Source organism: Rhinopithecus bieti, unplaced genomic scaffold, assembly GCF_001698545.2.
Source record: "Rhinopithecus bieti isolate Rb0 unplaced genomic scaffold, ASM169854v2 scaffold_1583, whole genome shotgun sequence".
In the NCBI taxonomy this organism is placed as follows: Eukaryota; Metazoa; Chordata; class Mammalia; order Primates; family Cercopithecidae; genus Rhinopithecus; species Rhinopithecus bieti.
The window spans coordinates 1274343-1290275 of record NW_016803645.1 but is presented as its reverse complement, the minus strand read 5'-3'; the positions used below and the strand labels follow the sequence as shown (position 1 = coordinate 1290275).

General features: G+C 47.5%; 1 protein-coding gene across 1 annotated transcript in view; it reads left to right on the top strand.

Moving 5' to 3' along the window:
• The window catches only part of TIAM2 (TIAM Rac1 associated GEF 2), a 217932-nt gene that overhangs the window by 188336 nt on the left and 13663 nt on the right, over positions 1-15933 (top strand). Inside the window, exon 16 of the mRNA XM_017892053.1 lies at positions 12507-12686. Within this exon, the coding sequence (XP_017747542.1) occupies positions 12507-12686 (180 nt within the window). The remainder of the gene's footprint in view (positions 1-12506; positions 12687-15933) is intronic.

Genomic DNA, 15933 nt, shown 5'->3' with positions numbered 1-15933 from the left:
AATGACTGTAGCAGAATTCTAATAAAACTTTATTTCCAGTAACAAGTGGCAGGCTGGATTTGGCCCGCAGGCTTTAGTTTGCTGACCCCTTCTCTGATGATCCACCTTGACTTACCTGTTTGTTTCAGAGTGGGGTCATTAGAGTTGTTTATACTGTAAGTGTCATGTTTTTGTATCCAGAAGTCAAGAAAAAGTTCTGGTCCATGTGCCTCTTTCTTGGTGCACAGGTGAATCGGAAGCAAAGCTGTATCTTTCTTTCCGGGTGAAAAATGGGTTAGAGAAAATGCAGTTCCTGGCACAGGAGGCATACATTAGACAGATTAGCCTTAAGGGTAACATTGAAACTCCCAGAATTTTATGTGAAAGAAGTGGCTGGTTGTGTAGAAATGCTGCCCCAGCCCTTGAAACTTCCTTGGCAGAGAGAACATCTTATTCATTCCTGAATTCCGACCAAACTCCTGTTAAATAAGGAAACCAAGCAGAAGGCAGGCAGCGAGGACACACAAGCACGACGCTCCTCCTGTTCCCACTGCTCTGCCACCAGCTGCTCAGTTGCTTCCTCCTGGGGAGCAGGGGCCCTGCCTGTGACTCTGGTCTGGGAAGCCCCACAGCAGTGACCATGGCGCTTCCTCTCTCCAGCATGTAGCTCTGACCTGCCTTCCTGGGGCATGCCCTCTAGGCACCAAGGACTTGCCATTTGGGACATGCACATGCCCTCTGCCTTCTCAGGGAAGTAAGTCCACATTTCCTCCAGACAGCGGTGGCCACCCACCTCCTCCCTCTCTGAACATGACTGAAGCTGCTCATTCCAGCCCTGGCCTTCTGCACGCCTCCCCTCTGTGTTACTCTTCCCACAGCCCTCTCCACTTTATTGAGATACTGAGTTTTGTTGTCACTGTGCCTGTCATCTCTTTCTGCCTTTTATCCTCACACCCAGAACAGAGCCTGGCAGACAGGAGGTGTCCAGTAAGAAACTGCTGATGGATGAATTTGACTGTTCTTGTCCTTCCTTTGAGGCACTCAGAAAATTTATTCTGGCATACTTGTAAAAATAGAAGAACTTGTGACATTGAATGCCCTGTGCAAATTATAACTTTCATTGAGCCCTGGCCTTTGTGGAATCCTTGTACTATGCTAAGTATTTTTACATATTTTATCTCACTGAATGCTCTCGACTGCCTTTTAAATGTGATCCCTGCTTTTACAGGCAAGTAGACTGAGTCAGGGAGCAGTTAGCCATGATCACACCACTGGTCATTGCCATGGCCAAGGTTTTAACGCCAGAACCTGTGTGCCTAAGTCTCCTGTCTTGAAAAAAGTAATTGTTGAAGGAAAGCTTAATCCCAAGCATACTCTAAGACCCTTGGTGTGAGTTTTACGCTTGCAGTTGGATCATGAAAGGGGGCAGAGCCCAGGTGTATTAGTTCATTTTCATACCACTATGAAGAAATACCTGAGACCGGGTAATTTATAAAGAAAAAGAAGTTTAATGAACTCACAGTTCCACATGGCTGGGGAGGCCTCACAATCATGGGAGAAGGTGAAGGAGGAGCAAAGTCACATCTTACATGGCAACAGGCAAGAGAGCATGTGCAGGGGAATTGCCCTTTATAAAACCATCAGATCTTGTGAGACTTTTCACTATTACCAGTACAGCATGGGAGAAATCCACCACCGTGATTCATTACCTCCCACCAGGTCCCTCCCACGACACATGGGGATTATTACAATTCAAGGTGAGATTTGGGTGGGGACACAGAACCAAACCATATCACCAGGTGACACCTGTAGCACCGAGAGTGCAAATCCACCACATAGCCCATCATGCTGTCACCTGTAAGCTATGTGTCCAGTAGGTGGCAGGGGCTGCTGAACTCACTTCCAGGTAGGTCTCCTCCACCCACCCCTGCTCTCCCCTGAGCTCGTCTCCTTCATAGAAAGTTCACCACCTCATGCCCCTCTTGTCTTTGCAGTGTCCATAGTTCCTAACTCGCACCTGCCAGACCCTGCCTGTCTCTCCTGCCTTGGGCCACAGTTACACTAGCCTTCAGTTCCTGACACACTCTGTGCTTCCCCCAGCCCCAAGCTGTACATAGTTTAGCTGACTTTAACCCTGACTCCAGTGTTAGCTGTTCCTGTCCTTGCTCCAACCAGAGTAGCTCTCTGTTGTGTTTCCGTAGGATCCCACACTTCAGGCACTGGTTACCTGTGAATGACTTGCTCAAAGCTTGTCTTCCCAGCCAGACTCAAGGAGCAATGGTGCCATTCTTGTTCATTAGTGTCTTTATGGAAGCAGAATGTCTTATCAGGCCTTTTCTGCCTCAAATTTTTTTTTTTTTTTTTTTTGAGACGGAGTCTCGCTCTATCGCCCAGGCTGGAGTGCAGTGGCCGGATCTCAGCTCACTGCAAGCTCCGCCTCCCGGGTTTACCGCCATTCTCCTGCCTCAGCCTCCCAAGTAGCTGGGACTACAGGCGCCCGCCACCTCGCCCGGCTAGTTTTTTGTATTTTTTAGTAGAGACAGGGTTTCACAGTGTTAGCCAGGATGGTCTCGATCTCCTGACCTCGTGATCCGCCCGTCTCGGCCTCCCAAAGTGCTGGGATTACAGGCTTGAGCCACCGCGCCCAGCCTCAAATCTTTTTTTTTAAGTGGTAGGAAAAGATTCCATTAAAAGTTGTAAAAATTCAACTGCTATAAAAAAATGAGATAGCTCAGATAAGCCAAAAGATGAAAATAACTTGAAAGGCAGTGTTAACCACTGCATTTATTATACATATAGTTCAATTTTATAAAAATCGATGCCTACATATTTATATATAGTAAATATACATAAAAATTACTTTAAAGTGGCAGACCTACCTTTTTTTTTTTTTTTTTTTGCGATAGAGTCTCACTCTGTCACCTAGGCTGGAGTACAGTGGCACGATCTTGGCTCACTGCAACCTTTGCCTCCCGGGTTCAAGCAATCCTCCCAACTCAGCCTCCTTAGTAGCTGGGATTACAGGCATGTGCCACCAAGCCTGGCTTTTTTTTTTTGTATTTTTAGTAGAGATGGGGTTTCACCATGTTGGCCAAGCTGGTCTCAAACTCCTGACATCAAGTGATCTGCCCACCTTGGCCTCCCAGAGTGCTGGGATTATAGGCGTGAGCCACGGTACCCGGCCCTACTTTCTTCCCTTACCAGTAAATCACGTCCTTCTCTTCTGGTCAGCAGATGTTGGTCTCTGGCATCACTGGCAGCTGCTGCATATAGCTCCTATTCATACCGCAATTTCTTTAGGTGACTGTTTACTTTCAGTTTATGTTCTCGTTCTGCACAGGAAATAGAACCTTTGGAAATGGAACCGTCTAGTCTAGAAGACAAATAATATGGGGCTCTTTGGAGCAGCATTTCTTCATCCTTTTTGTACCATTTTGATAAATGTAAAACTTTCATGCCATTTCCCTGGACTTTTCAGTGTATCACTATCAAATGAATGGTTTGTCCCTCAACTGTAAACGTCACTAGGATCTTGAACCTGTTTTTTTAACTCCCACCATACCTGCCAAGGGACTGCCATGCTGCCCTTTTCCTCCTCGGCTCTACTGAGCATGCCAGTCCAGGAGAAACTGGATGTGGTGTTGCCCTCTATCGGCCTGTGGGCCCTGCCAGCTTCCCCCCACGCACTTAACAGAGTTCAGCCCTAGAATCCTGACCTGGCTGCAGTGGGGTGGCCCAGGGTAGCTGCAGCTGGATGTGCAGGCCAGGGGCCCCTTGTTCCCATGTGCAGTCCAGGTGTGCCGGATCCACCCCCACTCAAGAGCATCGTCTGTGTTGGGCATGGTGGCTCGCGCCTGTAATCCCAGCACTTTGGGAGGACGTGGCACGTGGATCACCTGGGGTCAGGAGTTTGAGATCAGCCTGACTAACATGATGAAACTGAAATCCTGTCTCTACTGAAAATACAAAAATTAGCCAGACTTGGTGGCAGGCACCTGTAATCCCAGCTACGTGGGAGGTTGAGGCAGGAGAATGGCGTGAACCCAGGAGGCAGAGGTTGCACTGAGCCAAGATTGCGCCACCGCACTCCAGCCTGGGCAACAGAGTGAAACTCTGTCTCCAAAAAAAAAAAAAAAAAAAAAACTGGGGAAGTCATTCAGTCCTCTGTGGTCCTTCTAGATTCCATCCCTGCCAGTGATATTTGAGGATAATATTAGATCTTTCTGTAAGTTAGACAGTGACTTTCACGAAGTTCAGAGTGAGTTGAGAAAAGTCCTTTGTGCAATTTTCAGACTTTTTTTTTTTTTTTTTTCTCTTTTCCTAAAGGGAACTTTTCTGACTTAATGAATTTGCTCCAGTGTGACAGCTGACAGTGCCGTTGCGCTCTGAGATTATTTCGTAGTGCAGCCTCCTCATGCCTTCTAGACAATGAACTGGGAATATTGTAAGTGCTCAGCGTATGAGAACACAAACCATATAAATCACACACCTTTCCTTAAGGATAATTGACTGTTTGTCTCAGGCCTAAATGTATTTTGTATTTTTTCTAGCTTTCTATTTAGGTGCAGGAGAAGCAGCAGAACCCTAGTTCTTCTGACTGATGTCCTGGGGAAACTCTGAGGACATTAGACTTGGATTCAGTCCAGGCTGATGGCTCAGCACAGAGTGGGTCAGGATTCAGTCCAGGCCTATGGCTCAACACAGAGTAGGTCAGCATGTGGAGGGAGAGGAGGCCGTGAGGGGCAGCCAGGGATCTGCCAAAAGATCATACTGCAAAGTGACGGGACCAGCTCACCAAACAGCATGGCAGCCTCTTTCCTTGTAGCTTTCTGTGTTGGTTATGTCTGTTTCAGATTCCCCCCAAAGTTAACATGCTTTTCCTCTAAACCAGGAGTTGAAATATAGTACACACTGCAAATGCTGTCCTTCATCCTTGTTTCTGTATGCAACATTACCCCAAATTAGGCAGCACTTTTAAACCTTTTTTCTTAGACCGAAAGTGTTTTCTGAGCTCAAGCAATATAAACAAGTGCCATTGACAAGAGTTTGCAGTACCCAGAATCCCTAAATGAGGCCACAGCTGCACCTTGAGCCAGGAAAGGTGGGCACCCGTAGCTCAGCTTCTGATGCAGTGGACTTCTGCCACGTATTTCATGCAGTAGCTACGAAATTTCAGGCATCGTCTTGAAATAGTTCTGAGTAATGTGATGTACCTATCCCATAGTAGTTTTTTTTAGATTCCAAAACTCACAGGAAAGTTGAAAGGCCTCAGGCTGTGATGTCTCTAAGTAAGACAAAATATCAAAGTTGTTGTGATCAAGGGAACAGATTTTACAAACTCTCATCAAGAGGAGGCCGTCCGGGCATCTTTCTAATGAAAAGTATTGTGCTGAGCCCAGATTAGAAGGTTCATCTGAGTGACTCAGAGCTTGGTTTGACAAAGACTCTGTCCCTGCATCCCTTCAAAGAGGGTCTAGGCGAGCTGCTTGATCATCCTAAGCAGTTTTCTTGCCACTCCTAAGAAATGGGTTTATGGGCTCCTTGAAAATAGACAAGAAGATGTCCTTACCCATAACATTAAAACAAAAATAACTGCTTAGATGTCTGCCTGAATTCAGAGCTCTTGAGTGGGCTGCTCCTCATCTATAAATAAGATAAAATCATTTTCAAGCAGGGATCAACCATTAACCTTAGTATAACCTTAAAAACTGAAATAAAGGCCCGGTGTGGTGGCTCACGCCTATAATCCCAGCAGTTTGGTGGGAGGACCGCTTAAGCTCAGGAGTTTGAGGCCAGCCTGGGGAACATAGTGAGACCCCCCTTCTCTACTAGAAATCAGAAGAATTAGCTGGGTATGGTGGCATGCACCTGGAGTTCCAGCTACTTGGGAGGCTGAGGTGGGAGGGTCGCTTAATTTCAGGAGTTTGAGGCTGCAGTGAGCTATGATTATACCACTGCACTCCAGCCTGGGTGGCACAATGAGACCCTGTCTCAAAAAAACAAAACAAAAACAATTTGAGAGAAATTTTTTTTGTGGGGGGTGGGGTTCAATATCATTGCTTTTCCAGACAGCATAGTTTTGGAAAAAAATGTTTTCATTTAATCTTTTATGACTTCATAAAGAAAATATTGATTTCATGCTCTTTTATGAAAGCTGAGGCCCGTGATGAACCCAAGTTTGTAGCATTGATTCCTTTGAACTGGAAAACACCAATCTGAGGCCCCCACTTCAAGTGCCCGTGTTTTTTATTCTGCATATGCACATGCCATTAGGCAACTGAATCCTCACATACTCCTACCCCCAACTTGTGGTCATCTGTCTTTTGCTTTTATTTATTTACTTTTAGAGACAAGGCCTTGCTCTGTCACTCAGTGGTGTCCTCATAACTCACTGTAACCTTGAACTCCTGCCTCAGCATCCTGAGTGGCTGGGACCACAGGCGTGTGCCACACAGCCGGCTAATCTTTTATCTTTTGTAAAGATGGGTTTCCCTATGTGTTGTCCAGGATGGTCTTGACCTGGGTTCAAGCGATCCTCCTGCCTTAGCCTTCTGAGTAGCTGGGACCATAGGTGTGTGCCACCATGGCCAGCTAATTTTTTAAATCTTTTGTAGTGATGGGTTTCCCTTATGTTTTTTAGGCTGGTCTTGAACTCCTGGGCTCAAGTGAGCCACCTGCCTCATTCTCCTAAAGTGTTGGGATTACAGGCATGAGCCACTGTGCCAGGCCAGTCTTTTGCTTTTGAAGCAGCATTCCTGGGGTGGGGGTGGAATAGGCTCAATAGATGTCCCAGTTGTCTGCATATGAGCTGTGTTTGCCTCTCTAAGCACAGGTGGTCTCCAGAGGCAGGTGGCTGCATCCCTAGAACACTTGGGGCCAGGAGAGCCTGACCACATGGGAGGCAGAGGCAGTAGGAGGAGTGAGGAACTAGATTGCTTTGCCTGTGCTCTGCTAAATACCTGGGAGTGGCAGGGGCTGTGTAGACAGCTAGAGAGGTGAACAGAGCTAGAGATGGAGCAGAGCTAAAGAGGGGACTGGAGCTAGAGAGAGGAGCAGAGCTAGAAAGGGGAATGGGCCCCCTGTGCCATTTAAGGTCTGGCTGAAGCCTCCTCGCCTGTCAGCTGGAAAGCCCTGGAGAGTCATGGTAAAACTGCAATGCTGGCATGTTCTATGAGAAACCTCCTGCCTGTGCCTGGTGCACAGCAACTGCTCAGCAAACACGAGTTTCCTTTTCTTCTTGACCCAAGAGGCAATTTTAGCAGTAACTTAATGGAATAGGCATTCTTGCTGCCTCTTCATCAGGAAGGACACTGAAGACTTAGAATCGAGACTTGCCCAGGAGCACATGGAAGGCTAGGGGCTGAGCCTGGACTGCAGCCCGGGCCTTCTGAGTCTCATCTGTGCTTTTCAGGCCTGTCACCACATATGCATGTGAAGACATCTCAGCCCAGATAATCACTATTCCTATAAAGTGCTGATCAGGTCCACCCAGAATGTCCCTCTAATGTTCATAAACATCACAAATGATGGATGAACTGAAATGTAACCACCCCAGTGACTCCTTCAGATACAATCTGAAAAGTCACGTTTATAATTACTCTTCTCCTTCTGGGGGCCCTGCCTCCTTTTGGTTCCAAGTAATCCTCACCAACTCCCTTAGACAACAGCTAAAATGTTAAATGTGTAAAAGGTGGCTTTCTAGCACTTGAGCACTTAATTGTGGTACTTTAAGAAGTAGATTTGCTATGAAAAATCTCAGCTAACATTCACTTTTTGGAAGTTAATCTTACCAGAAAAGTTCATAAAATGAGTTCTGGTTTTCTAAAATGGCAAGATACTTTATTTATAAGATCTCGTTACTTTAACACTGCATTGTTAGGTGTGATTTTTGACATCCCAGTAAAGCAAAGCCATAATCTCACCAGATGCCATTTAACTTACGATGCGTTTTATCAGATCTTATTTTATACGGTATATTCAAGCTTAATATGGATTCTATAGCCCTGGGAACTGTTAGTTTTCAGGACTGCAGAATTATATTGTTTGAGCTGGTGGTGCAAATCCCAGTAGAGAGATTTCAAATCAGTGAGTCTTGAAGTCTGATTATTATCATCATGAACATTTTAGCTCAGTTCATAGGAGGCCACACCCAGAACACCAGAGTCATGGCTGTGATTCCATCTATTTCCTCTAGCCTGTGAGCTCAGTCCACATACCTCAGTGGGGACGCTGGGACAGGTGATCCCACTGGAGCCAGCACCACTCCCAGAAATCCAAGCAGAATGTGAGCTGTATGAAGAGCAGACCAGCAATTCTCATGCATGCCACACATTAGCAACACTTGGGGGAGTTTTTTAAGAAACACCCATGAAGCTGGGCGCAGTGGCTTATGCGTGTAATCCCAGCACTTTGTATGCTGAGGTGGGCGGATCACCTGATGTCAGGAGATTAAGACAAATCTAGCCAACATGGCAAAACCCCATCTCTATTAAAAATACAAAAATTAGCCAGGCATGGTGGTGGGCACCTGCAATCCCAGCTACTTGGGAGGCTGAGGCAGGAGAATTGCTTGCACCCAGGAGGCAGAGGTTGCAGTGAGCTGAGATTGTGCCACTGCACTCCAGCCTGGGCATCAGAGCAAGACTCTGTCTCAAAAAAAAAAATAAAAAAAATAAAAGCGCAAGTCGCATCTTATGTGGATGGCAGCAGGCAAAGAGAGAGCTTGTGCAGAGAAACTCCTGTTTTTAAAATCATCAGATCTTGTGAGACCTATTCACTATTACAAGAACACTATGGGAAAGATCCACCCCGTGATTCAATTATCTCCCACTGGGCCCCTCCCACAATACATGAGAATTATGGGAGCTGCAAGATGAGATTTGAGTGGGGACACAGAGCCAAACCATATCATTCTGCCCTGGCCCCTCCCAAATCTCATATCTTCACATTTGAAAACCAATCATGCCTTCCTAACAGTCCCCCAAAGTCTCAACTCATTTCAGCATTAACCCAAAAGTCTACAGTCTAAAATCTCATCCCAGAGAAGGCAAGTCCCTTCCACCTATAAGCCTGTAAAATCGAAAGCAAGTTAGTTACTTTTTAGATACAATGGGGGTACAGGCATTGGATAAATACAGCCATTCCAAATGGGAGAAATTGGCCCAAACAAAGGGGCTATAGGCCCCATGCAATTCCGAAATCCAGTGGGACAGTGAAATCTTAAAGCTCCAAAATGATCTCCTTTGACTCCATGTCTCACATCCAGGTCACGCAGATGCAAGAGATGGGTTCCCATGGTCTTGGGTAGCTCTGTCCCTGGGGTTTTACAGGATACAGACTCCTACCTGGCTGCCTTCACAGGCTGGTGTTGAGTGTCTACAGCTTTGCCAGGCACAGGGTGCAAGATGTCAGTGGATCTGGGCTCTGGAGAATGGTGGCCCTCTTGTCAAAGCTCCACTAGGCAGTGCCCCAGTAGGGACTCTGTGTGGGGCTCCAACCCCACATTTCCTTTCTGCACTGCCCTAGTGGAGGTTCTCCATGAGAGCCCTGCCCCTGCTGCAAACTTCTGCCTGGACATCCAGGCATTTCCATACATTCTCTGAAATCTAGGTGGAGGTTCTGAAACCCTGATTCTTGACTTATGTGCACTGGCAGGCTCAATACCACATGGAAGCTGTCAAGGCTTGAGACTTGCACTCTCTGAAGCCACAGCCCAAGCTCTATGTTTGCTCCTTTCGGCTATGGTTGGAGTGGCTGGGACTTAGGGCACCAAGTCCCTAGGCTGCACATAGCATGGGGACCCTGGGCTTGGCTCAGGAAACCACTTTTTCCTCCTAGGCCTCCAGGCCTGTGATGGGAAGGGCTGTCAAGACCTCTGACATGCCCTGGAGACATTTTTTGTGATTGTCTTGGGGATCAACATTCAGTTCCTCTTTACTTATGCAAATTTCTGCAGCCAGCTTAGATTTCTCCTCAGAAAATGGAATTTTCTTTTCTATTGCATTGTTAGGCTACAAATTTTCCAAAGTTTTATGCTCTGCCTTCTCTATAAAGCTGAATGCCTTTACCAGCACTCAAGTCACATCTTGAATTCTTTGCTGCTTAGAAATTTCTTCTGCCAAATACCTTAAATCATCTCTCAAGTTCAAAGTTCCACAGATCTCTAGGGCAGGGGCAAAATGTTGCCAATCTGTTGGCTAAAACATAACAAGAGTCACCTTTGCTCCAGTTCCCAACAAGTTCCTCATCTCCATCTGAGACCACTCAGCCTGGACCTTATAATTCATATCACTACCAGCATTTTTGTCAAAGCCATTCAACAAGTCTCTAGGAAGTTCCAAACTTTTCCACATTTTCCTGTCTTCTTCTGAGCCCTCCAAACTGTTCCAGCCTCTGCCTGTTACCCAGCTCTGAAGTTGCCTCCACATTTTCAGTTATCTTTTCAGTAGTGCCCCACTCAAAAGAGAAGCGATTCTATTGAAGACGCTCAGCCATCTGGGAGTTCCCACGGCAGACATCTGTTAGGGTCTCACCCTTACCTGCCCCTTGAGGTAGGCTTGGAACGTTACTGGGCTCCTTTTCCCACTGCACCTTTGGCACTTTCTCTGGTTCTCCCTTGGAGCATGCTCCCTCCAGGACATGTTACAACCCTTTCACCGAAGCCTTCCCGAACAACGGATTCCAAAATGCTGCCTCTATTCATTTAATGTGCATTACAACTCTTCATTTGTTCCACACAAGTCTGTTGATTCCAGACTGCCTTAGGCTATGCTTTGGGGTTTCCATCCTTGACGAGCCTTACTTCTTTGTGTAGGAACTTTCTTCTACTTTTTTGGAGGCAGAGCAGGCCCTCCATTGATGCCCACTGAATTGAACTGAAAGACCAGCCAGAGATCAATGCTGAGTTTTAATGTGGATTGTATATTAACATCATATGACAACTGTGTTGGCGGGGGTTGGAGCATAGAACAGAGAGGGCAGTTGAGAGTGGCCTGTTTTGTCTTTGGGGTGCTTCAGTTTGTCAGGAGACAGATTGTATAAAAAGCATGCATCAGGCTACCAAGGTGACCAGCATGCTTGTGTAAGCTGTGTTCTGCAATATCCAAGCAAAGAAAATGAATTATGTAAATATTAAGAGATGCTTCTAAGAAGTTCAGCTTCTTACCCAAGACAGAGATGGATGGAGGTCAGGCATGAAGGCATTTAAGCTGAGAAAAGGAGAGTTTTTTAGTTGACAGTCAAAAAGTTGCTGACTCTGGATGGATGCCAGTCATTTGTGTTGGGACTCAGCTGCGTTGTTCAGTAAGAATTTCAGTGCAGCAGAGGTGCGCTGAGTACTTCCTGTGCCGACCAGTGAGCTGGCTGCTGGTGGAGATGTGAAAGGAAGAAGCCACCCTGCCCTCACCGGGCTTCCAGATGGGGAGGTGGTGAGGTGGGGTGGAGATGTGTGGGTGGAATGGAAAGAATGAGAAGTAAAAGGACACTTTGTAATCTGACCCTGCTCCGGCAACTGTGGAAGCGTTTCAGGGTAGATACCTGTGAGGCTTTCCAGCCAAAGGCAGGTGGATACAGATAGGCTGTCCTTGAGAAGGCAGCAGCACATGGTGCTTCTGTCTGAATAGGAGCTTACATCAAAGGCCAGCGGTCCCCCAGATGGTCATGTTCCTTTTTGTCTCTTCATCTATGTGATTCCTTTCCCATGACTGGGAGCGAGTATTTCCTTTGAGCCCACATTCCCTAGGCCTGGTCCTGGCTCCCTGCTAAGACCAGCTTAGCTCCCTTCTTACGGAGGTTTTCCCTGGGGCTGGTTGAACCCTGGCCGCTCATCCTCGCCAGGCCTTCTGTGTCTTCTACTCCCTGCCTGTGCACTCTGCAGGGCTCTGCACCCCTTTAGGGCGAGGGTGTTACCATCTTCATCTGCTTCTACTCCATTACTAGCATGTGCACCAGCTCAAGACTTTTTCACTCATAATTCTACTTGCCACAAAACTGTGGAGCTGAGCGGTTAGACTGGAGGGCAGAACTCCAGGCCCACTGTGGCCAGGTCATCCTGAAATTGCTCTTGGGCTGCATCTTTCCTGAGTCTCTCCGGGCCGTTCTGTGTGGGAGATGGAAAACTGGATTAGGCTAACCATTGAGGGGACCGGGTGGGCCTGTTGAGGCCATCTGCTCTTGTTGCTCCCTAGAAAGCCATAACTTCTTGATTTCAGAGCTACCTCACCTTGACTGCAGAGGGTCAGCCCTAGGCAATGACTGTAATTTCAGGTCCAAAGACACACCTAACAGCTGATGTGACAATGGAGAGCTTTGTGTGTAAACACCGAACATGAGTGTGGGTGCACATCTTCCTCACTCAGATCTGAAATGATAGCCAGAGGGGTCTGAGGTGAATGAAACCCTTTGCCCTACACCGAGGCCCCTCTGAGATTCCTATCGAGCACAGACAGAGACACTTGGTGCCCTTGGGGGCAGCGGATACTAACAGGGAGGGCCCCGTGCATTATTTTCCACCTCTTGTCCTCTCTCAGAGTGCTGAGCAGATCACTGCACTGTGCAGGAGTTTTAACGACACTCAGGCCAACGGCATGGAAGGACCGCGGGAGAGTCAGGATCCTCCTCCAAGGCCTCTGGCCCGCCACCTCTCTGATGCAGACCGCCTCCGCAAAGTCATCCAGGAGCTTGTGGACACAGAGAAGTCCTACGTGAAGGTAAGGGAAGCGCTGGGCATTCGTGCATTCGCGCCTCTTTGCTGATGGCGAGTGGTATGCTGGCAGAGGTCCCCAGATCACTTCTGCCCGGGACACCTGCCACTCCCCAGGGGGACGCCTGCTCCTTGAATCAGTAAATTGCTCAAAGAAGGGAGGGGACGAGTGAGAGGGTGGAAGAGCTGAGGAGACTCAGAAAAAAATTAGATCCTTGGCTTATTTTGTTACCAAGGTAGCTTTCACTATGGAAACAGATGTTCTGGTTTGTCATTTGCAATCTGTGGGAAGGGAGTCTGTACTGGTTTAGTAAAAGGGGAGAGAGATGATTTTAGGTGATGAGGAACTTGGGAACAATCTGTACGTACGTGACGGCTGATCCAGGGCCCACAGTCCTGACGGTGGCCCGGGCCAGCCCTGCCTGATGGTTGTCATCGTGTAGAACTGGGGCGCATGCACTGGGGAGTGGTCAGCACGTGGGAATATCCTTGCACCATTATGAAGGGGCAGTTGCCGAGTATCTTGAGTACCCGAAGAATTCATTTATTCATCTCATAAGCCCCAAGTCAGTGGTTTGAGAAAGATTTTTTGAAGCACACAGGAGCCTGGGGAGCAGGTTCTTTTGCTTTAAGTGTTTCCTAGAGCTTTGGGACCATTTGAAGCTGGCTTCATTTGTCAGTTACTGGAGCAGTGTGGCGTGGTGCGGTGGGCTGAGGGTCCAGGCCCGGCTTTGCCTTCGTCTTGCTGCCTGGTGGACAGCCCCCTTCAACTCCCGTATTTGGGGTCTGAGACACTCGGTCCCCTTCTCTAAATGCCTTCCAATTCTGAGGTGCTGAGTCCTTGAATTAAGGCTTGGCACACACATGCGGCTATTACCTTCTTTCTCTGCAAGACAGATCTGAGCTTCCCCTTTCGTTGATGTCACTGTTTTACCTGGACTTTACCTAAGGCCTTATTCACACGTAGCTTCCCAAAGCCCCTTCTTTTGGTCTCAAAGGGGAGAAAGAAAAGTTAGAGAGATGACAGTTTAGTTTCATTTTCCATTATGTCTTGTCCTGCATCCAGGGTGTGGAGATGAAGTGAACAGCCGGGCTGTTCAGACTCGAGTTCTGAATAATCCCGTCTCCACAGTCACCTTTTTCCATGTCGCTGTGTGGAGCTGTAGGTATTTTGGAAGCTTCAGAGCCCTTCTGACATCTTGAGAATAGTCATGGAGCTCTCGCCCCCAGAGTCAAGGGCAGAGCTGAGAGAAGAACTGATGTCCCTTTTTGTTAAAAGTGTTGTTAGAGTTTCCTGTTAGGCCACGCTGCCCCAGGAGGGTCATTTCAGTGACAGGCTGGAGGACTCAGATGGTGTCATGGGTGAAGTAGACAAGGACCGACTCTCCCTTCTCTCTGCAAGAAACCTGCACTTTGTTTCCTCAGGGCTCCTCGGGTCACAGCCCTTTGCCCCCGCAGCTCTGCGCAGACCTGACCTTGCGGCCCAGTAAGTCCTCCCGGGCAGTACCAGCCTGTGAGGAATGACTGCCAGGCCCCAACACTCTCGGGCAAAGTAACCCGCACTTGGCGCCTGTTGTGATTCACACACACACCACCGTCTCTTAATTTCTTTTTTGTTGCTGACGCTTAACACAGAATCTTGTCGTTTTTTAACCTGGGTCCCTGCATGCTCCTTGAAATTGCTGGCATCTCTGTGTTCCCTGAGGTATGATTCAGTAACTTCTGTCATCTCCCTTCTCTGAGCAGTCCAGTGTGGAATATGGTGAGGGAAGGTCAGGGAGGTTTTTATTGTGAAACAGCATCCGTGTCACAGGCCTTGCCTTGCTCTCCGAACTAAGGCCAGAAAGTTCTGCGGGGCGCTTTGGGCTTTAAAAAGCCCTGGGTCTTAGATTCCCCTCTTGGGAAGTGAGGGAGTTATTATAGCTGACTTTGCAGTCAACTGCCTCTAGTATTTTAGGGCTCAAAATTCTTCAGAATAAAAGAGAAATCTTTTCTATCACTAAACTATATCCTGGCCTTGGCTTCAAATTATTATTATTATTATTTTGGAGATGGAGTCTCGCTCTGTCACCCAGGCTGGAGTGCAGTGGCATGATCTTGGCTCACTGTAGCCTCCATCTCCTGGGTTCAAGTGATTCTCCTGCCTCAGCCTGAGTAGCTGGGACTACAGGCATGGGCCACCACATCCAGCTTTTTTTTTTTTTTTTTTTTTTTTTTTTTTTAATAGTAGGAATGGTTTCACCAGGTTGGCTAGGCTGGTCTCAAACTCCTGACCTCAGGTGATCCACCTGCCTGCCTCTGCCTCCCAAAATGCTGGGATTATAGGCATGACCATGCCCAGCTTTTGTTTCAAATTATTAAACAAAATCTTTCGCTCATGGGTTTTGTAACTGCAGTCTACTCCCACTATACTGTCCTGCCGGAGCCTCATTTACAAGAGACCCAAATATGGCTGAGAATTTAGCCATTAGAGCTGCAGCTCTGTAGGAATTTTTTATTGACTTTGAATCTGTGAATTTGAGATTCTGCAAATCAGTCAGCCCCAAAGTTGAAGGGCTCCCCAGATCTTGACCCTCCCAGCTCCACGCTGGACCTCACTCTGCTCCCTGAGGCAGAAGAAGCCAGGAGCTGGTTTGCATCTGACACTAGTGCCACACAGACCTCCTTCCTCTGCAGGGAAGTGAGTGCCCCTGCTGCAGTGGCCCGAAGAGAGGCAGAGGTATGGAATCCATAAAGGTATGGAATCCAGCTGTTGCCTGTATTGTGATATTAACTTCTTTGAATTAGGTGAGCAATAATCACTACTTTTAGGGTAAGGAATTTCAACAAAGGCTGGGTGTGGTGGCTCACGCCTGTAATCCTAGCACTTTGGGAGGCTGAGGCATGAGGATCACCTGAGGTCAGGAGTCAAGACCAGCCTGACCAACACGGTGAAACCCGGCCCCTACTAAAAATACAAAAATTAGCTGAGTATGGTGGAGTGTACCTGTAGTCCCAGCTACTTGGGAGGCTGAGGCAGGAGAATCTCTTGAACCCAGGAGACAGAGGTTGCAGTGAGCTGAGATCGCGCTGCTGCACTCCAGCCTGGGTGACAGAGCAAGACTCCATCTCAAAAAAAATAAAAAAAATAATAATAATTTCAACAAGGCATAAACTTCTTTATCCTGATGGGAGCCTTGGGAGCTGCTGCCAGGTTGCTGCTACCCAAATCTTGTGGGTATTTTGGAGACTAAAGCATTGAAGACACTTTCGTA